The 26,913-nt window shown below is 42.2% G+C and overlaps 3 protein-coding genes across 4 annotated transcripts in view; all 3 read left to right on the top strand.

The window, feature by feature from the left end:
• Positions 1-26,913, top strand: part of PTPN9 (protein tyrosine phosphatase non-receptor type 9) — an 80,333-nt gene that overhangs the window by 16,541 nt on the left and 36,879 nt on the right. Inside the window, exons 1-5 of one of the 2 annotated variants that reach the window (XM_027123656.1) lie at positions 14,443-14,555; positions 18,580-18,723; positions 21,006-21,095; positions 21,797-21,921; positions 26,706-26,811. In XM_027123656.1, the coding sequence (XP_026979457.1) occupies positions 18,670-18,723; positions 21,006-21,095; positions 21,797-21,921; positions 26,706-26,811 (375 nt within the window). In that variant the 5' untranslated portion in view covers positions 14,443-14,555; positions 18,580-18,669. Of the gene's footprint in view, positions 1-14,442; positions 14,556-18,579; positions 18,724-21,005; positions 21,096-21,796; positions 21,922-26,705; positions 26,812-26,913 lie in introns of those variants that run through there. The other variant, XM_027123655.1, reaches the window with a different exon arrangement.
• Positions 7,565-8,677, top strand: LOC113629266 (protein preY, mitochondrial-like). The gene has a single exon (XM_027123668.1). The coding sequence runs from the start codon at positions 7,902-7,904 to the stop codon at positions 8,232-8,234; it is 333 nt and encodes a 110-aa protein (XP_026979469.1). The 5' UTR covers positions 7,565-7,901; the 3' UTR covers positions 8,235-8,677.
• On the top strand, positions 7,900-8,677 carry LOC113629268 (phosphatidylinositol N-acetylglucosaminyltransferase subunit Y-like). Its single transcript, XM_027123669.1, has one exon. The coding sequence runs from the start codon at positions 8,331-8,333 to the stop codon at positions 8,544-8,546; it is 216 nt and encodes a 71-aa protein (XP_026979470.1). The 5' UTR covers positions 7,900-8,330; the 3' UTR covers positions 8,547-8,677.

Here is a 26,913-nt window from a genome sequence, read left to right as displayed (position 1 = left end):
CTTGCTGAAAGTAGGTCTGTTCTGTGTTTCAGTGATTTTCAAACTTCATCATGCACAGGAATCATCTGGGATCTTGTTAACATGCAGATTCTGATTAAACAGGTTTGTGATGAGGCCTGTGGTCTGCATTTCTGACTTCCTAGGTTGATGCCACTGCTACTGTAAAGTAAGACTGCTGAAGTAAGACTTCACTTTGAGTAGCACTGCTGTCTATATAGTACATTCCTTTACTTTTCAGTCTAATGTATTCTTTCTTGAAAGACTTGTTTTCAGTAAATCACTTCTGGTGATCAGTATTCCCCTTCCTAAAAGCTCAAAACCCACTTTTTTTTGTTTGTTTGTTTTTGGGTTTTTTTTGGCCACGCCACTCAGCTTGCGGGACCTTAGTTCCTCGACCAGGGATCGAACCTGGGCCCTGGAAGTGAAAGTGCTGACCCCTAACCACTGGACCGCCGGGGAATTCCCTCAAAACCCGCCTTTTTAAAAAAAGAATCTATTGGCCAGGGCTAGGTGTACATGTATGTGAAAGAAAGATCAGTTGTGCAGTTTGCCAAGAATTGATGTCAAAATTGTCAGGGACTGGGAACTTTTGTAGCCCTCGGTAGATGCCCCCTCTTGAAGTTAGGACTATGTTTGCTCATTCTCAGGCTTTGACACCTGTCTTGTCTTTTAAGTTCTATAGCAGATGTTCATCAGGTTCCTATGGAGTTCCCAGGATTGTCAGGTTTTGTAGGTCTGGAGGCTTGAACCGATTTGGAATAATTATGGGCTCTATTATTTTGAACTTCAGCTCTTGCTTTCCACAAGGCTTGTTCTTCCCCTCTTCAGGTTGAAGGTTGTACTTTTTTTTTTTTTTTTTTTTTTTGGCGGTACGCGGGCCCCCCACTGTTGTGGCCTCTCCCGTTGTGGAGCACAGGCTCCGGACGCGCAGGCTCAGCGGCCATGGCTCACGGGCCCAGCCGCTCCGCGGCACGTGGGATCTTCCCGGACCGGGTCATGAACCCGTGTCCCCTGCATCGGCAGGCAGTCTCTCAACCACTGCGCCACCAGGGAAGCCCGAAGGTTGTACTTTTTGATAGAGAAATAAAAGAAGCAGGAGTTGATCTAGACAGTTCTCACAAAGCTCTTTTTGTTATCTTTAGTTTACAGGCCTTGGCTCATTCTGGGCTGTGACTTTCCCAGCACTTTTCCTTTAGGTCAGAACCACCACTCTATTATTATTATTATTTTTTTTACTGTGCCCTCTTCCTTTATACATATGTGTGTTTGTGGGAGTGCTTTTAACATCTGTACTCCTTGGAGAATGCTATGCAACCATACTACTGGTTTCTTTAGCTTGTTCTCATTTTAAATTTGAATTGGCAGGAAGGGGGTGGGATGAACTGAGAGATTGGGATTGACATATATACACTAATATGTATAAAATAGATAACTAATAAGAGCCTGCTGTCTAGCACAGGGAACTCTACTCCACTTCAGTGTACAGTAGAAACTGACACAACATTGTAAAACAACTATACCCCAATTAAAAAAAAAGCAATAGGTTATATCATATCCAATTTAAGTGTAAGCCAGATTGCTCCCACCCCCCAAAAAGAAAAAAAAATAAATTTGAATTGGTATAATTCATAATTAATTGCATAATTTATTGTCAGAATCTTGCTTTTGAGGATTTCTTTAAAAAAATACCAACAACTGCCTTCTCTTTAGAGTTTTAGATTATGAGATTTACTTTTGTGAAATCTACATTTTGAAAGCAATATAAAGCACAATGGATAAAAATGTGAGCTTTCTAGAGTCAGAAAACCTGGATTCTGAGTCAGGTTCCACCAATTTTTTTGTTTGGGGGCCTTGGGCATGTTACTTAACAGTTGGAAATCTTAGTTTTCTCAACTGTAATATGGGGATAATGAGAGTATCCACCTCCTAGGGCCACTGAGAGGACTTGACCATCCCTGTAAAACTAAGTGTCTGGCGGTTAGAGCTCAATACCCAATAAATATTTTCTGTTGTTAATAGCTAATTTTGTTAACGGTCTGGTGTTATTTACTGATGTGTAGTAAGGTTTACATAATGCCTTCCCAGATAGCCAGTTATTGGATCCTGTGAAGTAGGCGGGTATTATCCTTTTTTGGTTGAGGAAATTATGGGGTGAAAAATTTTGACTGACTTGAGGGCACATAGCTGTGGCAGAATTAGGTCTTTAATACAGGATTGCTGGTGCCACATCTAGGACTTGCTCTCTTTACTGCAGCCTTCTGACAGCACTCAGCTGTTGGCTATCAACCTTTTTTCTCTCTTTTTTTTTCCTTTTTTATTGAAGTATAATTGACATACAATATTATATTATTTTCAGGGGTACAGCACAGTGATTTGACATTTATATATATTACAAAAACTGAGGAACAGCCAGATGGAAGAGATGCATAGGGCAAGGTATGTGGGAAGGGGTGCAGAACTTCCATGTCCTCTCCAGGCCCAGGTGCGCCACTCTCCCCAGATCTCTGTGTGTTCACCAACCCAGAAGCTCCTTGGTTATCACACTTTCAAAGATTACATGGTTACTTTCTCTTTGAGACCCTTTCAGTTTTTCAACTAGTTTATGTTCTTGATCTGAATTAAGGCCAGTATAGTAGTTCCCCCATCCTTTTATTTTTTTAGATTATTTATTTACTTATTTAATTTATTTTTGACTGCATCAGGTTTTAGTTGAGGCATGCAGGATCTTCGTTGAGGCATGCAGGATTTTTCGTTGCGGTGCGTGGGCTTCTCTCTAGTTGTGGCGTGCAGGTTTTCTCTTCTATAGTTGTGATGTGCAAGCTCCAGGGCACGTGCGCTCTGTACTTGCGGCGCGGGTTCCAGAGTGCGTGGGCTCTGTAGTTTGCGGCATGCAGGCTCTCTAGTTGAGGCGTGCGAGCTCAGTAGTTGTGGTGCGCAGGCTTTAGTTGCCCTGCAGCATATGGGATCTTAGTTCCCTGACCAGGGATCGAACCCACTTGCCCCTCATTGTAAGACAGATTTTTTACCACTGGACCACCAGGGAAGTCCCCCCTCATCCTTTTAGAATGAAACTGTCAGCAAGATTTTATTAGATTTTCAGTCCCTACCCCCTTTTAAGATAAATTTGATATCCAACTAATGATGAGGTACCTGAAGTTTCCTATCTCTAACATCATCATTACCAGGCCAATTTGGGGATCTGAACCAAGAAACTAATCTATATTCTCCATTATCGAGCAGGCTGAAGTGTACTCCAGCAGCTGTATCATGTCCATTACTCTCTTTTATCCTCATTCAGAAATTCTTTAGTGTGGTTTATAGATTTCTACTGGGAATATCATTTTGAGACACACTGCCGTCCCACTTCCCCCTTTAAGATTTGAATGAGATTTGCCCATCATTGGCATACGGCATTCACAAATTCATTAAACTCAGATTTTTGTGGATAGGGACCATGTCTTATTTATTTCATAAAAGTCATGAACTTTAACTGATTTTGGATATCTCTATTATAGATGTCTTTTTAAAAAAAATAATAAACTTCCTTTATTCCTTTGCTTTTTCTCTTTCCTTCAGTCCTTTTTATTTTATCTTATTTATTTATTTTTTGGCTGTGCTGTGTGGCTTGCAGGATCTTAGTTCCCCAACCAGGGATCGAACCCGTCTGTGCCCCCTGCAATGGAAGTGCAGAGACCTAATCACTGGACCACCAGGGAATTCCCTAGATGTCTTCAGTTAAGATATTGGCAACTTAATTTTCAGATATTTTCTTTTGTGGCTTAATAGTTACCTCTCCCATTGCTTTTCTTATGTCATTCCTGATGTTCTTTCCCAGTTTTATCTGGGAATTTTTCTCTCTTTATCTTCAATTTTAAGCTCTCATAATCAGATTGGCAAGTATTCAGACAAACATGTTCTTCCTACTCCCTGTCAACAACACTCTTTTAGCAGGCTGAGAGCCCATCATCATTCGTATATTTACTAATCAGTATGGAGCCATATGCTGTGCTTGGTGCTGAGTATGCATTTGTGAGCATGGAAGACTTGGCCCTTGCACCTCTCTAAACTTATAGGCTAATGGGAGCAGGTAGACAATAACATAAGCTTTTATAACACTGTGTGCCTGGGTGGAAGACAGTAAAAACTTCCGGATGAAGAAGTGGGATTTAGACTGATCTAAAGGGCGAATAGGAGTAAGCCAGGATTGGGAGGAAGGGAAGGAGAAGAATGTTCCAGCAGGATCTGGAAGGTCAACTCCAATTTATTGACAGTCATAAACATTCCTCCTTTCTTTCTGAAGTCTCAGCCATCAAATGGAAGCAGAGAGAAAAATTGTTACTAAAGGCCTCCCCCACCCCTAGGTTCTCCAAATCCTTTAGATTTTTTTTCCCTAGAAAGACTTTCCAGGGTTCTTCTGGTTGTGTGGTTCACCCCCTTATTAACCAGCTGGAATGGGTAGCAGCTGGCAAGCTGCCTTTGGGTTCTTCCTTATAGGGAGTGACCAATTATGCACCCTCCCCCCGCCACTCCCCCCAACCCCTGTCTCCTTCTGGGAAGCTGGATGACTTTGCACTTGCTGATGGTGAGGAGCTTCCTGTTTATTCTCCAGATTTCTGTTTTTTTCTATGTTTCTATTCTGTGTTATATTCTTCTGCCCCTCAGCCTCTTGACATGAATTTTCTCCTGTGACAATTTAGAAATGTTTACTTCCTTATTTTCTTGTTGAATTATTTCCTCCATTGTCTCTGGGAGTTCTTCATCCTCTTTGATAACCTTTGTCTGGAGAGTGGTATTTAAGCCTGAGAATAGAGATGCCAGCTTATGTTTAGTAAACATGCTGTTGGCAAAAAACCTCCAGCAGGAAAGCGAGTGTGGCACAGTTGCCCCACTGCAAGGGCCTTGGAGCATCCCCTGTTTAGTGCTAAAGCTCCTAAAAGCAGCTATAATCCTTTACCCCTTTGTAGAGCTCCCTAACTCATTATCTTTGGTCTTGATAGGAAGACTATAGAGTATCAACAGACTCATCATTTGGTGGCATAGTTTAAAGTACCCCGCCACCCCCGTCACGTGGCTTGTGGGATCTTAGTTCCCCGACCAGGGATTGAACCTGGGCCCCAGCAGTGAAAGCACCGAGTCCTAACCACTGGACTGCCAAGGAATTCCCTAAAGTACTTTTTTAAACATTATGTTCAGATGTCCTTATTATATATATATTTTAGTTAAAGACTATATAAAATTGGTACATTTTATTTTGGGGGTGGATAATATAGTCACATGATTTAAACTTAAAAAGGTACAGAGGAGAATTTGGTAAATATTCTCCTTCTTGCCATGTCTCTCAGCCACCTAGTTCTCTGAGGCAACCAACGTTACCAGTTTCTTGTATATCCTTCCAGAGTAATTTTGTGCATAGACAAAGACACGACTTAGTATATATGTCATAATATATATGTCAGATAACATATCTGCTGATGAGATGAATGATGTGTATCCTGTATTTCTCAAGGCCACTTAGTGAGTGGGAAGACTGGAATTTGAAAAGTTTTGAATTCAAACCTCAAAACCTCAGCTATGCCATTTATTAGTTGAATGACCTTGGGCAGTTTGCTTAGACTCTGTATGCTTTGATTTCTTTATGTGGTTAATAATGCTCAGTGTGCCAAGGCTGTTGAGTATGATGTATGTACAGTTCTTCCTCTGGTGCATGTCAAAATGCTTCACAAATGGTTGCTACCTTTGCTCTTTCTTGCTGGACCACACTCTTTGGCCTGTGTGAACTGGGAGGGGCAAAGTCTTGCTGTAAAAAATGAATGGATTGAATTGCCTTTACTGTAATATGTGATCAATGCTCTCTACTTATGAAGGGAACCATGAGCCAAGGGAGATAGAAATAGCACTTTGAAAAGAATAGAACATTTTTTGCTCCCCAGGTATTGGAGAACAGCTGTTCCTGGTCTGGGGTCTTCACACTTGGCTGGTGGAGTGCTGATAAACCCTAGGACTTCACTTCCCCTGGTAGGAAGTTATTAACACTGAGGCGCTTTTCATGTTTAATGGCTGAATTAGCTCCGGCCCTTCAGTATTGCTTGAAGCTTTGGACTCTTATGGGAAGCTTCACTTGGTCAGTCCTATTTTGGGTTTCCTGCTATTCAGTTCCCATTGTTATGTTAATCCTTTAATAGCAGTTAGCTTTCATTCTTTTTGGTTCTTGCACAATGCTTGATGTAATAGATGGAAGAGTCTCGAATTTCAGAACCAGTCCCATGTGGTTTCATCAGGAGGATGGTGTTAAGCCTTCCTTCATGGTTATCTGGACTCAGCATTCTTTTAAAAATTATTATTTATTCTTTTTTATTTTTGGGTGCTTTGGGTTTTCCTTGCTGCGCGCGGGCTATTCTCTGGTTGTAGCCGGTAGAGGCAACTCTTCCTTGAGGTGCAACTCTTCCTTGAGGGCTTCTCATTGTGGCGGCTTCTCTTGTTGTGGAGCACAGGCTCTAGGCGCGCGGGCTTCAGTAGTTGTGGCACGTGGGCTCAGTAGTTGTGGTTTGTAGGCTCTAGAGCACAGGCTCAGTAGTTGTGGCGCATGGGCCCAGTTGTTCCACAGTAAGTGGGATCTTCCCAGACTAGGGATTGAACCTGTGTCCCCTGCATTGGCAGGCGGATTCTTAACCACTGCGCCACCAGGGAAGGTCCCTAGTTTGCTCATTTTTAAACAAAGTCATAATGGGTGTTGAATTTTATTCAGTGCATTTTCAGCATTTGTTGAGACGGTTATATACGTTTTCTTCTTTAGTATCTGGTAATATAGAAAATTGTGTTGGTAGATGTCCCTAGGTTAAACTGTCTTTTCATTCCTAGGATAAGCCCTCTTTGGTTATGATGTATTTGTCCTCTGTTAAACTACTCTTTCTACAACATCAGAGTTATCTGGACCATGAAGGTTTAATAGAATATGGCATAAAAACCATCTGAGCCTGTAGGTATTTTTTTTGTGTGTGTGTAGGGGATATTTGACAACTCTTGTTTTTTCATTCACATTTCTTTGATGCTCAGTGGTCACTAGTACTTTTAAAAGTGAATCTTAAAAGTTCCTTGGTTTTTCCTCCTCTGCCCTCTAAATGTTAATGTTCTTTAGAGTTCTGTTGTTCATTATTCATTCATACATATTTATTAGATATTATTAGAGATATTTATTAATGCCAGGCACAGGGCTAGGAACTTCCCTCCCTGCTGCTAGATTTTTTCCTTCTAGTCTGGCTTCCCCACTGCTGGCAGAGTCATTTTTAGCTGGGAGAGGAAGACTAAATGTATTTCATACCTTCTCTTAAAAATCTCTGTTAAGGGACTTCCCTGGTGGTGCAGTGGTTAAGACTCTGCCTGCCAGTGCAGGGGACATGGGTTTGAGCCCTGGTCCGGGAAGATCCGACATGCCGCGGAGCATCTAAGCCCGTGTGCCACAACTACTGAGCCCACACGCTGCACTACTGAAGCCTACGTGCCTAGAGCCTGTGCTCCGCAACAAAGGGATGCCACCGCAATGAGAAGACCCTGTACCGCAACGAAGAGTAGCCCCTGCTCGTTGCAACTAGAGAAAGCCCGCGTGCAGAAACGAAGACCCAACACAGCCAGAAAAAAAAAAAAGTCTCTGTTGAGTCCTTCATGTGTATAGGATCATGGGCCTTTCCTGTGTGGCTCAGCCTCCATGTCAGCTCATATCCCACCATTCTCTGTCATATACACTGGACACACTGGCTACACTGTATCCCCCAGTAATCCCTGTTCTTTCATGACTCTGCCTTTACACATTTTGTTTTCTCTAAAGAGAATTCTTGTCTCTTCCTGGCAAATTTCTATTCACCCTTCAAGGCACTCTTTTAAAAAGATTTGTTGTTGGCCAGAACATGCTGAGCGGAGTGTGCGGCCGGCTCGCCTCAGCGCTGTGGGGGACACGTACACAGCCATCTGCGGTCGCCCAGAGGTATCTGCACATGTTGTCCACAGACAAGAGCGAGAGGACAAGGAAACCTCCCCGCGCCTTCGACCCAGCGCTGCTGGAGTTCCTGGTGTGCCCGCTCTCCAAGAAGCTGCTCAGATATGAAGCATCGACAAATGAATTGATTAACGAAGAGTTAGGAATAGCCTATCCAATTATTGATGGGATTCCTAATATGATACCACAGGCAGCCAGGATGACACATCAAAATAAGAAGCAAGAAGAAATGGAGCAGCATTAGATCATACTTAAAAATAACAACACACACAACTAAATTTTCTAAATACCATCCACCTTTTAAAAAGTCGGAGTGACGGGTAATAAGTGGAGGAAAAGAATGTTTCTGTCTCTTCCTGCGTTGACTGTCCTTATTCCATTGGTCTCTTTAGCAGGACTGTTATACTCGTCCTCTGTGGAAGAAAACTTCCCACAGGGCTGCACTAGCACAACCAGCCTGTGCTTTTACAGTCTGCTCTTGCCGATTACCATACCCGTTTATGTGTTCTTCCACCTTTGGACTTGGATGGGTATTAAACTCTTCAGGCATAATTAATACAACCAGAGCCAAGATGGTGTATCCTCGTGATATGCTTGAGTGTCTGTCTCTGAAAGCCCAACTACATGGAAATACTGGACACCCACTTAATTTGCACGAAAGATGCTTTGCCTGGCTTCTGTCAGAGGTTTAGGACTAGGGGAGGCTTAAGCTGCAGAGGCTTCTTTATTGTACTTTGGTCTTCCCTTGTTTTTTGAAGGTTCTCATTTATACCTGGGGTATCAGAAGAAACATTTCAACAAAGTGTCTTGTTGGAAGTTAATAGCCCCAGACATCATCTGATGGCTTTATTTCTTATCCCATTCATAATTAAAAGTTACTAATTTGAAATTTTATATGTTTATTTTACATTCAAAGTCTGGTAAAGTCACATGTTAAGGATGACTGAAGTAATTCTAGAGGAGCTCTGTTGGAGTAGTTGTAGAGAAATGCATTTGAACTAATGTGGTATAAAACTGTAATAAAATGGAAATTTCATGTATTTGCCAAAAAAAAAAAAGATTTGTTTTTAATTCTCGTAGAGAGTTTGAATCCCATAGTACTCTGTTCATAGATCTGTCTTAGAACTTATCAAATTATATGATGCTGATCCATTTATACATGTCTCCATGTTTAAATGACTGTAACCTGCTCAGAATGGGTCTTTCTCTCTCTAAATTATGTCTCCTCAACAGCTACTGTACTGCTTAGCATAGAGTAGGCCCTCAGCAAATACTTGTGAATGCTTGACTGACTACATGAGTGGATGCCTGAAAGAGCTCTGCTGTGCTCTTGCCTTGAAGGGGGATACTACTGCTACTAGTCATGGAAGGTTGCCAGAGAGGAAACAAGTCTCTGCACTAAAACAATGTCTACTTGAATAGTCCCTCTTTCTTCTTCCCTTCCCCCAAGATGCGTGTGTGTGTGTGAGGGGGGTGTGTGTGTTTGTGGGGACATAAACTTAGAAAAGTATATATCTATTAGTATTTTTCTGTTGACTTTAACTTTTAAATTATTATTATTTTTTAATTTATTTATTTATTTATTTTTGGCTGTGTTGGGTTTTCGTTGCTGTTCGCGGGCTTTCTGTAGTTGCGGCAAGCGGGGGCTACTCTTCATTGCGATGCGTGGGCTTCTCATTGCAGTGGCTTCTCTTGTTGCGGAGCGCGGACTCTAGGTGTGCCGGCTTCAGTAGTTGTGGCTCGTGGGCTCTAGAGCACAGGCTCAGTAGTTGTGGCGCATTGGCTTAGTTGCTCTGCGGCATGTGGGATCTTCCCAGACCAGGGCTCGAACCTGTGTTCCCTGCACTGGCAGGCGGATTCTTAACCACTGCGCCACCAGGGAAGTCCACTTTTAAATGATTAAAACATGAAAACAGCTGTAGGGTGATGGGATTTTTGGTTGACCTTTTCCTTTTTTTTTTTTAATTAAACAAACATTTTAAAATATAGTAATAAGTCAATAAGGGAACTGAACCAGATTCAGGATTGAAATAATGCAGTCTTTTTTAAAAAAACATTTATTTATTTGGCTACGTCGGGTCTTAGTTGCAGCATGTGGGATCTTCATTGCAGCATGCAGGATGTTTCGTTGTGACACATGGTCTTCTCTCTAGTTGTGGCGCGTGGGCTCAGTACTTGCAGTGCGTGGGCTTAGTTGCCCCAAGGCATGTGGGATCTTAGTTCCCCGACCAGGGATCGAACCCACATCCCCTGCATGGGAAGGTGGATTCTTAATCACTGGACCACCAGGGAAGTCCTGAAATAATGCAGTCTTCCATGAAGATATCAAAGCCATATTTTTCACCTCAACCTCCAACATTTCATGTAGGTTAAGGATGTCCCTCAAGCATCTCTAAGCCCTCCGTCCCCCAGCTTCTAACTCATGGCGTTCTGCATGGTGACCTGTGTAGGACCACCAATGCTTATACACAGTGGACCACCTTAGACTCTCAGGAGGCCTGGCCCAGCCTGCAGAGACTGACGGCAGCCCACCCTCAGCCGTTCAGTCCTGGAGGCACCCGCTGGCTGACCGCTTCCTTTTTTTTTTTTTTTTTTGACAGATTTTCTTACATTATTTCATAACAGAAGTTATGAAATAAAATCAGAAAGTTTTTCTTAAAACTTTTTCCTTCCAAGATGCAGTAAAACCCTATTTAAGAAAGCACTGGGGACTTCCCTGGTGGCGCAGTGGTTAAGAATCCACCTGCCAATGCAGGGGACATGAGTTCGAGCCCTGGTCTGGAAAGATCCCACACGTCGAAGAGCAACTAAGTCCGTGTGCCATGACTACTGCGCTCTAGAGCCTGCAAGCCACAACTACTGAAGCCCACACGCCTAGAGCCCATGTGCCATGACTACTGAGGCTGCGCTCTAGAGCCTGCAAGCCACAACTACTGAAGCCCACACACCTAGAGCCTGTGCTCTGCAACAAGAGAAGCCACTGCAATGAGAAGCCTGTGCACCTCAACGAAGAGTAGCCCCTGCTCGCCGCAACTAGAGAAAGCCCACGCGCAGCAACGAAGACCCAATGTGGCCAAAAATAAATAAATTAAATAATTAATTAAAAAAAGAAAGCACTGGCTCTTACATGTAAGGCTTACATATGTTGGGTTCTATTATCAATGAAACATTAATTCATTTAAACCTCAACGTTCCTATGAGCAGGGTACTCATCACTTTTAACAGATAAGGAAACAGCACAGAGCTAGTAAGTTGTAGAGCTGGGATCGAGCAGAGTGGTTACTCCAGTAGTTAGAAGTGCTGAATTTAATATTGCTCCACCTCTAGCTTCATTTAAAGTTTGGGTGCCCAAACAGCACCACTGTTATAGTGATTTGAATTAGTAGCAGAGTTACTAAGGTTTAAGGGTGGCAGTCTTGGGGGAGAATACTTTGCTAGGGACTCAGCACTTCAAAACTGATTTGTCAAATTTACTCCCAAACCTTCCCCTCCCCTTTTTTCTGACTACAAAAGTAACGCATGTTTATTGTAAGGAAAAACTGGGGAAATACAGGAAAACACCAAGATTTCAGAGTGTTCATCTTAACACTTAGTGGTGGTAATAACTACTGCAAACATTTTCATATTTTTATGTATTCAGACTTTAAGAAATGAAAATGAGATTCTGTTGTTACCTATTTGTTAATGATCTGTGTTAATGTTTAATGAGCATTTTTTCATCTTAATGTTACATTCTGTGTACTACCATTGTTTCACCAATTTATATTTTGAGGTGATTTGTACTGTTTTGTTAATTATCCTTATTGATGAAAATGTTCACAGATCGAGGTTATTTTTCTGGGAGTGGAATTGCGGGGTCAAAGAATATGCTGTTTTTTATAGTCTTTTAGTGACTGCTTGAGTGCCTTTGCTGAACCCTCACCAACACTAGGTAGTAGCATTGAGCGGGGTGGAAGGGAACCTTGGCTGGTTTTGGTTACATTTCCATGATTACTAATGAGGTTGAATATTTTCTGTAACTTTATTGGCCAGTTGAGTTTCTTTGAAGAATTGCTTATCCATCCTTTACTTGTTATTAATTATTCAAGTATTTTTGCTGAGTGCCAAGCACTGTTGTAAACCTCAGATATAAGGCAATAAAATAATAATAAAAGAAAAAGAAAGCAAGCACTGGCTCTTTTATTTATTTTAGGCTGCATCGGGTCTTAGTTGTGGCACGCGGAATCTTCTTTGAGGCACCCGCGTGCCTTTTTTCGTTGTGGTGCTTGGGCTCTTTGTTGTGGTGTGTGGACTTCTCTCTAGTTGTGGCCTGTAGTTCTCTAGTTGTGGCCCACAGGTTCCAGAGCATGAGGGCTCTGTAATTTGCAGCATGTGGGCTCTAGTTGAGGCACGCGAGTTCAGTAGTTGTGATATGTGGGCTTTAGTTGTCCCCCTGGTGTATGGGATCTTAGTTCCCTAACCAGGGATCGAACCCGTGTCCCCTGCATTGGAAGGCGGATTCTTTACCACTGGACCACCAGGAAAGTCTCAGCACTGGCTCTTTTTTTTTTTAATTTTATTTATTTTATTTTTGGCTGCGTTGGATCTTTGTTGCTGTGTATGGGCTTTCTCCAGTTGCGGCGATCGGGGGCTACTCTTTGTTGCGGTGTGCGGGCTTCTCATTGTGGTGGCTTCTCTTGTTGAGGAGCATGGGCTCTAGGCACGCAGGCTCAGTAGTTGTGGCGCACGGGCTTAGTTGCTCTGTGGCATGTGGGATCTTCCCAGACCAGGGCTTGAACCCATGTCCCCTCCATTGGCAGGCGGATTCTTAACCACTGCACCACCAGGAAAGCCCCTGGCTCTTTTTAAAATTAATTAATTAATTAAAAAATAATTTTATTTTTGGTTGTGTTGGGTCTTCATTGCTGCACACAGGCTTTCTCTAGTAGTGGGGAGCGGGGGCTACTCTTCATTGCAGTGCGCGGGCTTCTCATCGTGGTGGCTTCTCTCGTTGCAGAGCATGGGTTCTAGGCACGCGGGCTTCAGTAGTTGCGGCACATGCAGGCTCTGTAGTTGTGGCTCGCAGGCTCCAGAGCGCAGGCTCAGTAGTTGTGGCACACGGGCTTAGTTGCTCCGCAGCATGTGAGATTCTCCTGGACCAGGGATTGAACCTGTGTCCCCTGCATTGGCAGGCAGATTCTTAACCACTGCAACCACCAGGGAAGTCCCAAGAGCGTAGTTTTTAGGTTGAAAATTCAGCAAACTTCACCTTGCTGCCTTATAGCAAGCTAGTGTATTTTAGCTCAGATTCTGTTTCCTGGCAGATTGATGTGGACTAAAGGGATTACTAGACATTACAAGAAAATTCACAATGAAGGAAAGGTGGGAAAACAGGCATAAGAGGAAGGTAATTTACTAATGCATCTGTCACTGAAATTAATGGGGAAATGGCATATTTGCTGAAATACGGAGGTAACCTCACATTTGTTAAAAGGCAGACACTGAGTCTTATATTGAATCACTTTCCTTATTTAGGTATTCAGTGCAGGGTGACTGATTGCATTTTTTGCATGGTGTTTGTCCTGAGCAAAATTGTTCCTGTATTATGATGAGAAATACTCTCAAGTCAGTTTGATGCTGTTAAAAAGGATTAGTGCTCAGGATGGCAGTGTTAATCTCCAGAGCTGCCAGTGTAGGGACAAAAGCATTGAGAGTTGGGAGCAAGGGTATAAATACTTCTTTTTGTTTGTTTGTTTGTTTTTACATCTTTATTGGAGTATAATTGCTTTACGATGGTGTGTTAGTTTCTGCTTTATAACAAAGTGAATCAGTTATACGTATACATATGTTCCCATATCTCTTCCCTCTTGCATCTCCCTCCCTCCCACCCTGCCTATCCCACCCCTCCAGGCGGTCACAAAGCACCGAGCTGATCTCCCTGTGCTATGGGGTATAAATACTTCTGGACCTAGCTTTTCCTATGTTGCCACAGAGCCCTGAATGAGGATAAGTTGATCCTTTAGAGACTTTTGTATTACAGTTTAACACATATTGGAAGTTTCTAATTTAAATTTATGCTTTTGGATAAAATGGATTAGAGAGATTGAATTGCTACAGGCTAAAGAGAAACAACAAAGGTCACTTGATTTTGAGGAACTCTCTGTTGAAAGAAGTTTTAGTGTGAAATGACTGGAGTTAAGGAAAAAAGAGAATGGGCTTCCCTGGTGGCGCAGTGGTTAAGAATCCACCTGCCAATGCAGGGGACATGGGTTCGAGCCCTGGCCCAGGAAGATCCCACATGCTGTGGAGCAACAAAGCCTGTGCGCCACAACTACTGAGCCTGTGCTCTAGAGCGCGCGAGCCATAACTACTGAAGCCTGTGCGCCTAGAGCCCGTGCTCTGCAACAAGAGAAGCCACTGCAATGAGAAGCCCACGCACCTCAACAAAGAGTAGCCATCTCTCGCTGCAACTAGAGAAAGCCCGCGAACAGCAACGAAGACCCAATGCAGCCAAAAATAAATTAATTAAAAAAAAAAAAAGAAGAAAGAATGAACATCCATTCAGAGACTGCCTACCAAGTGCCAGGTAGTGTGGTGAATGCTTCTTATCTGTTGTCTTGTTCAAGCCTTATCTTTTCATGAAGAAATAGAGGCTCAGAGAGGTTAAGTGACTTGCCCAGATCATACAGGAGTGAGTGAGAGGATGGGTTCTTTCTGACTCCCAAACCCACTACACTGCTAGACTTGTTTCTTGGTGGTTAGATGGCTGACATCCCAGGACTTTATTTCAAGAGTAGGTTTCACTCTTGCCCACATTGTCTTGGAATACAGGATTTTAGGTACTAACTGTGGAACCAAGGGTGCCAGCCCATTCTTCTGGACCTTTTGGGTTGCTAGCCCCTTGCCTAGAGTTCATCTGAAAATTATAGCTGCTCTTGGGAGCTTAATATAACATGAAGACTATGATGTTGGTTTTATTCTCTCCTATACCATACAACACCAGTAGATAGTGTCCAGGGTGTAATCACTTAACTGACAGATTTCTCAGCCATTTTATAGTGGTTCTCTGGTTTCTTAGTCAAGAAACTTGTTTTTATCAATTTAAACATGATTGTGGGAGAAGTATGTAATTACAGTAAGCTTTGACTATGCTGTAACAAATCTTACCCATACCTAACAAGCTGGTTGAGGAGGGTTGTAAGTGATAATGTTAGTTTTTCTGTACATCAGTTCAGACCTTTTCCCAAAGGAAGACCAAAGCTGTTTGAACTGTGACCACGCCTTTGTTGCCAGGTGTGAACAACTTGTGATTACTCATAAGCCTAGATAGCTTCAAATTATTCACCTTGATCTGAAGTATTTTGTAAGCTGTGACTTAACCATTTGGCTCATTCTTTCTTTCACCAGGAAATACACTGAATATTAATTTCAGGAATTTCAGTGATCCCTTCTGAAGAGTGTATCGCTCATTAAAATATCTGGGGCTTGTTTTTCTGGTAACAAACAGAACCACAAACTGGTCTGTACTTCGTGGCTGTGCCAAACCCTTGTGTAGACGGAGGGAAGGACCTGATGAACTGTTTAGAGAGGGGCTGTGGAAGATGAGACCATCTTTCTAGCTTGTCTAAGAGGTTCATCTCTTTGACCAGAGGAATGGGCATGCAGGAGAGAGAGAATGAGGCTGAACATAGCAGGCGATGTATGAGTGTATTTGTATCCGTAAATATCACATCACTGTTTATAGTACACTGGACTCTCTTCATGCAAGGCCTAGTCCTGCCAAATCTGGAGGAATTGTTCCCATGCTTAAAGCCAAGAACAACATCCTGACCAGCGGGGGACAGAGGTCAGCTCAAGGCAGCAGCTCTTGGGAGCTACAGGACATTAAGAACCTTGAAGGAACTGAGTTTAATGAGAAGGAAGCCAATATGTACCTGGAAGGAGGTGTGTGAAACCTGTGTGACTCTTGTTGGGGTGTGGCTTATTTATGAGAAATGAAAAATCATCTTAATAGTTGGATTTCATATCACCTCCTGGTCATTTAACTATATTTCCCCCTCCCACCTGCATATTGTTTTGTCTTTTGATTGTTTTTATTAGAAAAAGGGGAAAAAGATATTCTGTTATTCTGGTGTTTTACTCTACAGGCAGCTTCAGAGATGCCCAGGAGAGAGCTGGCTTGAGAAGATGATATGTTAATTAAACAAATAGCCTTTACAAAATCTCCTAGGACCTTCCGGACTTGCCACACTTTTGTTTCTGGGATCTTTCTGTGCCGGCTTCTTTTCCCTTCCGTCTTTCCTCATTCTGATGCTGGCCACTCACCCCACAGAGGCAACTCCAACTGTTTTCTGGTGGAGCATTCTAAGTTTGTCCTGTTGTCTTCTCTGGGACTCATTTCTCTGGTCTGACTGTAACTGGTTCTGGGCCACAGTGATCGTCTGAAAGCTTTTCTTCATAGCCTTTATTTCTTGGCTCTCTTTATGCACTTTGCCTGATTAGTTTTGCTGGTTCTCTCCTTTTCCAGTTGATGTGAGGTATGTTGCCTCAGTTGGAGGGTTCTAAAGCTCAGGTGCAGCCCCAGGCCTCTTAGATTTTACCCTGGTTTGTAAAGTGCCTTTATCCTTTCCTAGAAATTGGGGGAATGAATCAGGTGCTCTGTTATATGAGGTACTGCTGACCCTCCTGGGATTCTAGTTTGCTAGTTATTTAAACACGTATGTAGCAATTTGGATTGTATTTGCAAGGTAGGACTTGTTGCCAAGACTCTGAAGTAGGTCATTCCTGTTACCCTTTCTCCCCTGTTTTTTTTTTTTTTTTTTTTTGGCCACACCATGTGGCATGTGGAACTTCCCAGACCAGGGATCAAACCCATGCCCCCTGCAGTGGAAGCGTGGAGTCTTAACCAGTGGACCACCGGGGAAGTCCTCTCCCCTGTTTTTGAATTGAAAAATTAGAGACTGGGACTTCCCTGGTGGTTCAGTGGGTAAGACTCCCTGCTCCCAATACAGGGGGCCTGGGTTCAATCCCTGGTCGGGGAACTAGATCCCGCATGCATGCCGCAACTAAGAGTTCGCATGCCACAACTAAGAGTTCATGTGCTGCAACTGAGAAGCCCCCATGCCACAACTAAAAAAAGATCCCACATACCGCAACGAAAAAAGATCCCGTGTACTGCAACTAAGACCCGGTGCAGCCAAAATAAATAAATAAACAAATATTTTTAAAAAGTAAAGAAATATTAGAGACCACGGTCACATAGTAGGTTGATCTTACACCTCTTGAAACATTTTTTTGTATTCCTTATATGTAGCACAGATATTAACAAATAGTTAAATACACAATAGTTTATTTTTTAAAAAATATTTATTTATTTTGGCTGCACCGGATCTTCATTGCGACAGGCGGGATCTTCATTGCGGCATGTGGACTCTTAGTTGTGGCATGCACGTGGGATCTAGTTCTCTGACCAGGGATCAAACCCAGGCCCTCTGCATTGGGAACGCAGAGTCCTACTGACTGGACCACCAGGGAAGTCCCCACAATAGTTTAATAAATACATCTTAACTGAGGGGTTGGTTGGTTGATCAATTAAATTTCAGAATTCTCATCAAGTTGATCACATTTTGGACCAAAAAGTGAGAAACGTTTCTGATTGGAAGGGAAAAAATAACCATGCAGAAAACGTTTAGCAATTTAGAAAATGCATGCAAAAAAATCCTATTCTAAAATGAAGAAACAGAAGGGTGGTTTGGTTAGAGCGGAGGCTGGTTAAAATGTAAGGAGAAATAGGGTGAGAGAGTATAAAAGAGCATGGATTAATCAAGAGATAGGAATAATTATGGAAATAGGCATCTTATCAGCTTGGGATTAAACAGTAAAAATGAAAATTCCCACTCTTCCCCCAGTAGTAGGTTCTCTACCCTCACACCCCTCTCCCAAACCACTATCCAGAGGAGCTGTTAATGACCCTCTGGGCACTGGTGTCCAGTTTTGGGGGCTGCCATATGAAGCACAAAGAGGTCCTGTGGGGTCAGTCAGTGCAAAGAGCAGTTGGCCTTTACATTTGTTAAATTCTTCTAATCATTTTGCTGCTCTCAACAGTATTGCTAATTTCAGAACTAAAACCATTTTCTGATTGTTTTACTTTGTGTGACTGGCTCACGGGACCAAAACAGCAGCTGAGACTGCTATACTACACTGTGCGTTAGGCAATAACTCTTCAGAGGGCCCATCCACTTTTTTTTTAGCCTTAAAAAAAAAAAACAACAAAAAACAAACTCTGCTGTGTTTTTTTTTTTTTTTTTGCTTTGGGGCCAGTAATTTGCATCATATTTGGGAGCCTTGATCTTCCCCTCATTATATTTCTTCATACATTCCTGTGCTAAGCCCTGCTCTCTGGACCTGGCTCTGGCTTCTGGCCTCATTGAGTTGTATGAAATTTAACAATTTCTGGTTTCAGATCTGTTTCCAACTTTTGTTTTCCCTGTTCCGTCTAGTAAACTTTGGGTTCAAACTTGCTTGGGGAAAGTTTATTCTTTTTCTTGCTTATTTTTTTGTTTCTGTAAATATATTCTCTAATAACTATCTTTACTTTCTTTGTCAAACAGGCCACCAAGCAGTTTCTTGAAGAGATTAACAAGTGGACAGTTCAGTACAACGTTTCCCCCCTCTCTTGGAATGTGGCCGTCAAGTTCCTCATGGCCCGGAAGTTTGATGTGCTCCGTGCCATAGAGTTGTTTCACTCCTACAGAGTATGTACCTCAGGGATGGACCTGCCATGTGGCACCTGGGTTCTCTATGTTGCTGTTGTTTCTGCCACAGTCTACACAAACAGTGGTTCTCCCCACTCCCATTAAAAAAAGTGGATCGGTATCTAAGAGCCCTACCTTGGAGTGAGAAAATCCTTCTGAAGATACTTAGACGCTCCCTAAATAAATTTAAAAAAAAAAAAAAAAAGGAGACTGAGATAAGAGGCACTAGGATTAATTTAAGAGTTTAAAACTAAAGCTCACTTACACCCATTTTGTGGGTCATCTTGTTCAATATTCATTCATTTATTCAACAGATATTTATTGTACATCTACTATGTTCCCAGTGCAGAGATTACTATTTAGAAAGAGAGTAAATAAACAATTATAGAAATGTTATGATACGACAGTGCTGGGTTCTGTGGAAAGCACATTTAATTAAGAGGGTCAAGGAAGCTTTCCTGAAGGAAATGACTTCTAAATTAAGAGTAGAAGAATGAGTAGGAATCAGACAGTAGGGGAGTATGGCAGAGAGAACAGCAAGTTCAGATGCCTAGTGGCAAGAGACAAATTGAGCTGATCAGAAATGCTGAGTGCGAGAAGGGGGCATGGCAAGAGATTGAGCAGCAGGTAAACAAGGCCAGATCAGAGAGTATCTGCTTTTTCTTAAGGGCAGAGAAATTCATTGAAGGTATAAACAACAGAATGCCTTGATCAGATTTGCTTTCTGAAAGATTATTTTCACTGTGATTTAGAGGATGGACCAGAAGGGCTATACTGGAGACAGACCAATTATAAAGCTGTTGTACTTACTAGGAGAGAGATGATTGTGGTGTCATTAAATGTAGTGTCAGGGAGATAGAGAAAAAGTGGTCAGATTCTAGAAGTAAAATTGATAGGACAGAGTTGCTTATTAAACTAGTGTGAGGAAAGGGAAGTGGAGAATTCCAGGTCTCTGACTTGGGTGGCAGGGTGGTAAATGGTGGCGGCATTCACTAATTAAGAGACACTGAATGGGTACAGGTACGTGGAGAAAGTAGGTCATGAGTTCAGTTTGGCCGTGTTAAGGTTGAAGTGCCAATGGGATATCCAAATAGACATGTCCTCTAAGCAGTTGGGATGTGAGTCTAGGGTTGGGAAAAGAAGGCTGGACTGGAAGTAGTGATTTCAGAGTGACCAAAGTAGAATATTGGAGGTGAATATTGGAGCCATGAGAATGGGTGAGGTCATCCTGGGAGAGTGTGAGGAATAGGGAGATGTGTAGGGCAGAACCTCATTTCAGACTTTTTGCTTTCTTTGGTCCAGTGTTGTTTTTTAAAGTTAAGTTTGAATGCTTTATGTAAGGCATGCACTCTCCTGTGATTCCAGCACTCATACTGTCTTCACTTGCTGCCTTGCCTCTGAAGGCGTTTGAATTTGATTTTAGGGATGAATTGGGGAAGAATATAAACAAAGACCTAGTTTGTTTTATTCACCAGAGTGTTCTTAGCACTTAGCTGAGTGCCTGGCACATAATAGTTGCTCAACAAATACTGACAGAATGAATGAATGAGTCAATGAGTGAACAAATGAATGAAAAAAAGCCCACAAGAGACTTAGAAGGAGTAGCTGAAGAAATAGAAAAACCAAGAGAGTATTTTTTTTTTTTTAGTCAAAAATAGAGAATGTCTCAGGAAAAAGAGAATGTGAGTAGTCACCCTTGTCATGTAGAAGGAGGACTGAAAATGCCCATTGGATTGAGCAGGAGCTCTGGATGGTATAGTTAGTTTGGGAGGAAACGAGAGTGCAGTGGAATGAGTGTGAGGGAACTGAGGATGAGTTTAAAGAATCTGGAAGATGAATTAAAATGAGGTCATGGTAGCTGTTGTTGGAGAGTATATTGAGGGGAGGGATGGCTCCTATTTAAGACAGGAGAGGCCTAAGCCTGGAGGATGTGTTAGGATATCTGTTTCCAGACAGTTTGGGGTGCATATTTTAATATCAGTGCTGCTGCATGTTTAAGAACTTTGACCTTGCACTGTAATGATTGATATATAGTGGTTGGTCTTCAGGGTTAGGATTCTCACTGATTCAAAGAAAAAACCTAAGCCCGAAGAGGCTGATAAGCTGGCATTGGACAAGAATTCTGACAACACTCAGTTGGCCTAGAGGGGGGTTACAAAGGAATTCATGATTCAGTAAGCTGATTTCCAAAATCCCTTATCTCTGAGATTTGGTGGTTACATAAAGCTGTCATGGGTGTACAGTATTTTTATATTAATTCATCTTGCTTTTTTTATTTTCAGGAAACACGAAGGAAGGAGGGCATTGTGAAGCTGAAACCTCATGAGGAACCTCTCCGTTCTGAGATCCTTAGTGGAAAATTCACCATCTTAGTGAGTATTAATGAACCCCTCTTGTAGTATCTTGCTATTTTCTTGTGTAGCTGTTCTCTTTGGACTTTGTTCCTAGATATCTTATCCTGAATCAGAGAGTCTCAACAGTGGAGAGCAGATGTGAAGTTTGGCATAAAATTATTCTAGTAATAATTGAAATAATTGAAAATCAGTTGTACAGTACATTTAGAAAAGTTTCTTCACTGGTCCATTAAGGTTAGTTAAGGCCTTTGGGATGGGTATAAAATGTGTCAGAGGCCCATCCTTCCTTATTTAATGCAAGCTCTCTCCACTTAGAGACCACAGCCTTTCCAGTAAGTATCCAGCAGTACTTTTAAGGCAGAGTATAGAAACCATTGTTATAGTCTATGGATTTCTCCTGTTGCTTATTTCTTTGCTATCCTGCCTGGGAAAATTAGCTAGGCAGCCAGTGTAGACCATTGTTTAATTTCTCTGTAATTGAAGAGTTAAGAGAATGTGGTTTTTCCCTACCACAGGGGGAAGGAATCCAGGGGGTGCTGAGAATCAGACATGGGATGATAAAAAGCTTTCTTCCTTTTCTGGAGCAATTGATGCAAGTCAGAGAAGTATTATCAGCATCTATTCTCTTCATAACAAACCTTTGTGCAGGATAAGAGGGCTTCGTGATTTCTGTGATTTTCTATTTGATTTCTAAATATTTCTTGTTTTGTTTGCTCTAGAATGTTCGGGACCCAACAGGAGCCTCCATTGCCCTCTTCACTGCCAGATTACATCATCCCCACAAGTCAGTCCAACATGTGGTACTTCAGGCTCTGTTTTACTTGCTAGACAGAGCTGTGGATAGGTGAGCATGGAAATTATCTTTTGGGTGTTCTACATCCAGATGGGAAAGTGACACTGTTTGATTTGATTAAACTCAGCAGTGCATTCTCTATGCTCCTAGAATGTGCCCTGGGCAGTGCTATGAATGGAAAACATTCCATGTCTTTAGGGCTTGGCATGTTTCCAGGTACTATGCAGATGATGGGTATTCTGCATCTTGACCTGCTTGGCTGTATTTCAGGGTAACAGAAGCTGAGAAAGCTAGTTAACTAGCAATTCTTAGTGTATTGAGAATGACGTTATTGAAAGGGAGTGAAGGTGAGATGACCTGTGCTGGTTCTTTCCGATCATTCTCCCCTGATGTTGAAGACCCTGTGGGACCTCAGTTTCTTTGTCTGTAAAATAGGAATAATGCAGAGGATTTTGAGACTCAACATTCAGGAGAGAGGAGTCCAAGAGTATAAGTTAAGCAAAATCATTTTTATAAATAGGTGCATAAGCCAAAAGAACCAACTCAGGTCATGTCTCCTTCCCTGCTCTTAGGTAAGTAGTATCATCACTGTTCTATAGACAGAGAAACTGAAGCCCCAAGAAGTTTTGTGGCTCTTTTACAGTCATCACATATTGATACAGCTGGTCTAAGATCCTGGTTTCTTCACTCTTGGTCAGAGCAATTTGTACCCTACTATGTTGTCTTCCTCTTTTACTTTCTTTTTTCCCTGGTGCTTGCCATTTACAGTTTGTTATTGCTCTCAATGTCATTGGCTGGTCCTCTGGGTTAGATGTGATATATCGAGGGCTAAGACCAGAGATAGTGAGAGACAACTGTGCACTTCAGTCATACTTCTGGACTTAGAGGATGGGAATAGCCAAAGGATTGTCTGAAGCAGGGCTCTCTGTCTAGTTCACTTGTTGCTGCCTTGTTAATGTTAATACTTTCATATACTTAGCTTCTGCTGGTGGTGTTCGGTGAGAGATATATCCAAACTACACACACAGCATTATTCTGAAAAAGAGAAGTTACTAGGGAGAGAGGGCCAGCGGTCAGCAGCCAGTCAGAAATGTGGAATTTCTCAGTTCTTCTTTCTTATGCTTGGTCTTCAGGCATAATTTCTAGAGTATAGTTCCCTTTGAAATGTTTCTTTAGCTCGGGAATGAATGGAAGGCTCTTTTACCAGAAAATTTAGCATTGCCTTCCTCTTTGAGCAGCTTAGAGAGTCAGAGCTCTTGTGTAGGCATGACAGTGGCCAAAGCTTGCTTTTTCTAGTGTGAGTATTGAATCCCATAGGAATACCACACAGGTAAATGTAATTAAAACTTTGTTCTCGTGATGTCCATCCCTTTCTTAAAAACCCTCAGTGACTCCTCATTATTCAGAGGGTGCATGTAAGGTAAGTAAATGTGAACCTTTTTTTTTTTTTTTTTTTTTTTTTGTGGTACGCGGGCCTCTCACTGTTGTGGCCTCTCCCGTTGCGGAGCACAGGCTCCGGACGTGCAGGCTCGGTGGCCATGGCTCACAGGCCCAGCTGCTCCGCGGCATGCGGAATCTTCCCGGACCGGGGCACGAACCCGCGTCCCCTGCATCGGCAGGCGGACTCTCAACCACTGCGCCACCAGGGAAGCCCAATGTGAACCCTTTTTTTTCTGAATGAAATATTCTCACTAATGAATAGAAATTCTTGTTTTCCTTTGTTACCGTGAACCAGAATGGAAGAGGAGGAAACCCTTCCTCTTCACTTAATCTTCCCCTTTCTTTAAGGCCCAACTTCTGTGACTGGTTCCCTCACCACTCCAACTTGTCATAAAATTCTTTTTACTCTGACTTCAATCGCAGTTATTATTAATACCAATCATTTCATATTTAATTATACATGGCCTTATGATGTCATTTGTCTTATATGGATGTTTTTTTAATCTACCGGTAGATGGTAAGCTCCAGGAGGGCAGGGAACCTTCTTTTCAACATTATATAATGGGAAATTCCCAAATCTCCATGGTGGAGAGGAAGTGGTGTCATCAACTTTCACATGCCTTTCATTCGTCTTCTTCAAAGTGATCTGTAACCAATCTTGTTTCATTGAAAGCCCCTCACCCACCCCTTTACCCTAGATTATTTTGAAACAAATGTCAGGGACTGTGGTAATCTTGGTGTTCCCAGTAACATCCTAGCTCGGGAATCAAACTCAATAGGGTAGGGAAGCAATTATTCTTAGTAGGGAACTAGCGCTATTATTGTAAACCTCATCTTCTGTACCCAGAAAAGTGAAAATGCTATTGCATTTGTATTTATTTCATGTGCCTTCAAAGGATGAGCAATTTCAGGTCTATGAATATAGAACTTGCATCATTATGCATCATAGCTTCTTTTGATTAAATTCTATTTCCCCTGGCACTGACTTCTCTTTGTTTTAGTGTCCTGCCGCAGGCTGGAGCTGTGAGGGGAAAACCTGTAATTCTTTGAGTTTGGCCCCTGTTGAGCTTGTGGAGAAAAGGGAAGTCTCTAGATCTGGATAGTCTACTCAATGACTGTGCCACTCATTGAACAGAATCTTTGATCTTGGTGAATCAGTCTCTCTGGGATCATGAAAAAAGGAGACAAGATTTAGCACTCACTTTATCATGTTAAGGGCCATTTGAAATTAAGTCTGCTGGAGAAACTTGGGTCTACTTCAGAGATTTTTTAAATTAATTAATTTATTTTTGGCTGCATTGGGTTTTCCTTGCTGCGTGCGGGCTTTCTCTAGTTGCGGAGAGTGGTGGATACTCTTCGTTGCGGTACGTGGGCTTCTCATTGCATTGGCTTCTCTTGTTGCGGAGCACAGACTCTAGGCATGCGGGCGTCCGTAGTTGTGGCTCGCGGGCTCTAGAGCGCAGACTCAGTAGTTGTGGCGCACGGGCTTCATTACTCCGTGGCATGTGGGAACTTCCCGGACCAGGGCTTGAACCCTTGTCCCCTGCATTGGCAGGCGGATTCTTAACCACTGCGCCACCAGGGAAGCCCTACTTAAGAGATTTTTGAAATGCTGCTTCATGGGTAGGTGCTTCCGCCTTGTATTCTGTTGAAAGGATGAAGATACGGAGGCTTCCAGGAGGTGATGCAAAAAAAAATACAGATACAAAATAACATTGAGACTTCTGATTTCAAGAATGTGTTTTGTGTCAAAAAGTTTTCTCAATTGTAAATAAATGTGAAAACTGTTGCTATCATCAGTGAGTAGTCCAATCAAATAATTTATTCTGAACAACCATTTAGGTGTGCAGATCAGGAGCAGGTAAGGATCGGGCTTGGTGGAAGAGTGCAGCTTTGAGAAATCTTTAGGAATTAAGAAGATGGGATTGAGTAATACTTTTTGTATCTTCACATGTTCCTAACCTCAATCTGGGAATAGGCTCACCACCTCTTAATCTACTTTTTAACATGCCTTCCAAAGGCCATTTGTGGGTTTATTCTCTTCCTCCATTAAAGTCATAAGAGACAGATACACCATCATAGAGCTTAGAATTTTGCTTTACAGTTTTCAATGGGCCTAAAATATTTTTTTAGTGATGGGCTCTAGCCCACTGAATTAAAAATCTGTGACCATTTATTATGGATCTGTTTGCAAGGACTGTGCTGGGGACTGTTGAGGGTTATGAGGTAAACTTTTGTTTGGGCCCTCTAGGAGAGACTCAGATGGCTACACAAGGTGGGAGTACATTAAGAGCCACAAGAAAAATCCACAGAAAGATTTATGGGGCTTCAAGTGGGTGAAGGATGGTAGTGCATTTGGTGACAATTATCAGGGGCACCTTCATAGAAGAGGAAACTTTTGAGTTGAACATAGAATGGTATAGAATTTGGATAGGCAGATTCAGAGATATAGGAGGAAACAGTTCAAACTTTGATAACCTAGATGCTCTGGAACATTCTCAGCCTGTGAGTTTGGTACTTGATGAATCTGGATAAATATGCATCAATAAGTATAATTCCAATTCCAACATGTGGGGTATTCCCTCCATACCACCAAGCAATTCTCCCCCATAAACTGGGTGTTCTGCAGTTCATTTCAACTCTGACACTATGTACCTGGAGATAGCCTCAGATCACACAGGTTAAAGGCTCAGTCCTAAAAGACTGTCCCCTGCCCCCTTCAGACTCCAGTGGCAAGTCCAGGTTGTCACCTCTGCTTCTGACCATAGATCAGAGGTTCCAATGCCCCCTCCTTGGGTTCGATTAATTTGCTAGAACGGTTCACAGACTCAAATGTTATACTTTAATAGGTTACCAATTTCCAAGTTCATCAACTTGGAAATTCTCCAAATCTCATCCTTTTGGTATTTTGTGGAGGCTTCATTCATTACAAGGCATGATTGATTAAATCATTGGCCGTTGGTGACTGAGCTCAATCTCCAGCCCCACAACCCTTCCTGAGTGTGTGTGGGGGGGATGGGACTGGAAGTCCCAACTCCCAACCCTTTCTAGTCATGTGGTTGGTTCCTCTGGCAACCAGCCCCCATCCTTAGATGATCTAAGGGCATTCTAAAAGTCACCTCATTAATATAGCAATGGATGCCTTCCTCGCACTCCTGGAAATTCTAAGTTTTAGGAAGTTTGCCAGGAAACAGGGTCAAAGACCAAATATATATTTCTTATTATAAATTCTTCTTGTAAGGCCAGTCACAAAAGTTCAGGCCAGTTCAGGAAGGCAATTATTTCAGTCCCAGATGTGTCCCACATTCTCTGTGTCTTTGTTTTGACCCAGGTTTTCAATTTACCTCATCCATCTTATTACTTATAAATGTTTTCATTCAATGGTTGCTTTACAGCTTTGAAACTCAGAGGAATGGACTGGTGTTTATCTATGACATGTGCGGTTCTAATTATGCCAACTTTGAGCTGGATCTTGGCAAGAAAGTCCTAAACTTGCTGAAGGTAAGGCTGTGAAATGGCCCTTTCAACCCCCCTTCAATGGTTAGGGTGATTTTTTTTCTATTCTTTATGAGATTTAGGAATGATGTAAACTTCAGACATTGT

Source organism: Aethalodelphis obliquidens, unplaced genomic scaffold (assembly GCF_003676395.1).
Source record: "Aethalodelphis obliquidens isolate GAN/ISIS:26980383/991018 unplaced genomic scaffold, ASM367639v1 scaffold26, whole genome shotgun sequence".
NCBI lineage: Eukaryota > Metazoa > Chordata > Mammalia > Artiodactyla > Delphinidae > Aethalodelphis > Aethalodelphis obliquidens.
Note: the sequence above shows the minus strand (reverse complement) of the source record. Positions and strands in the feature narration are given on the sequence as shown.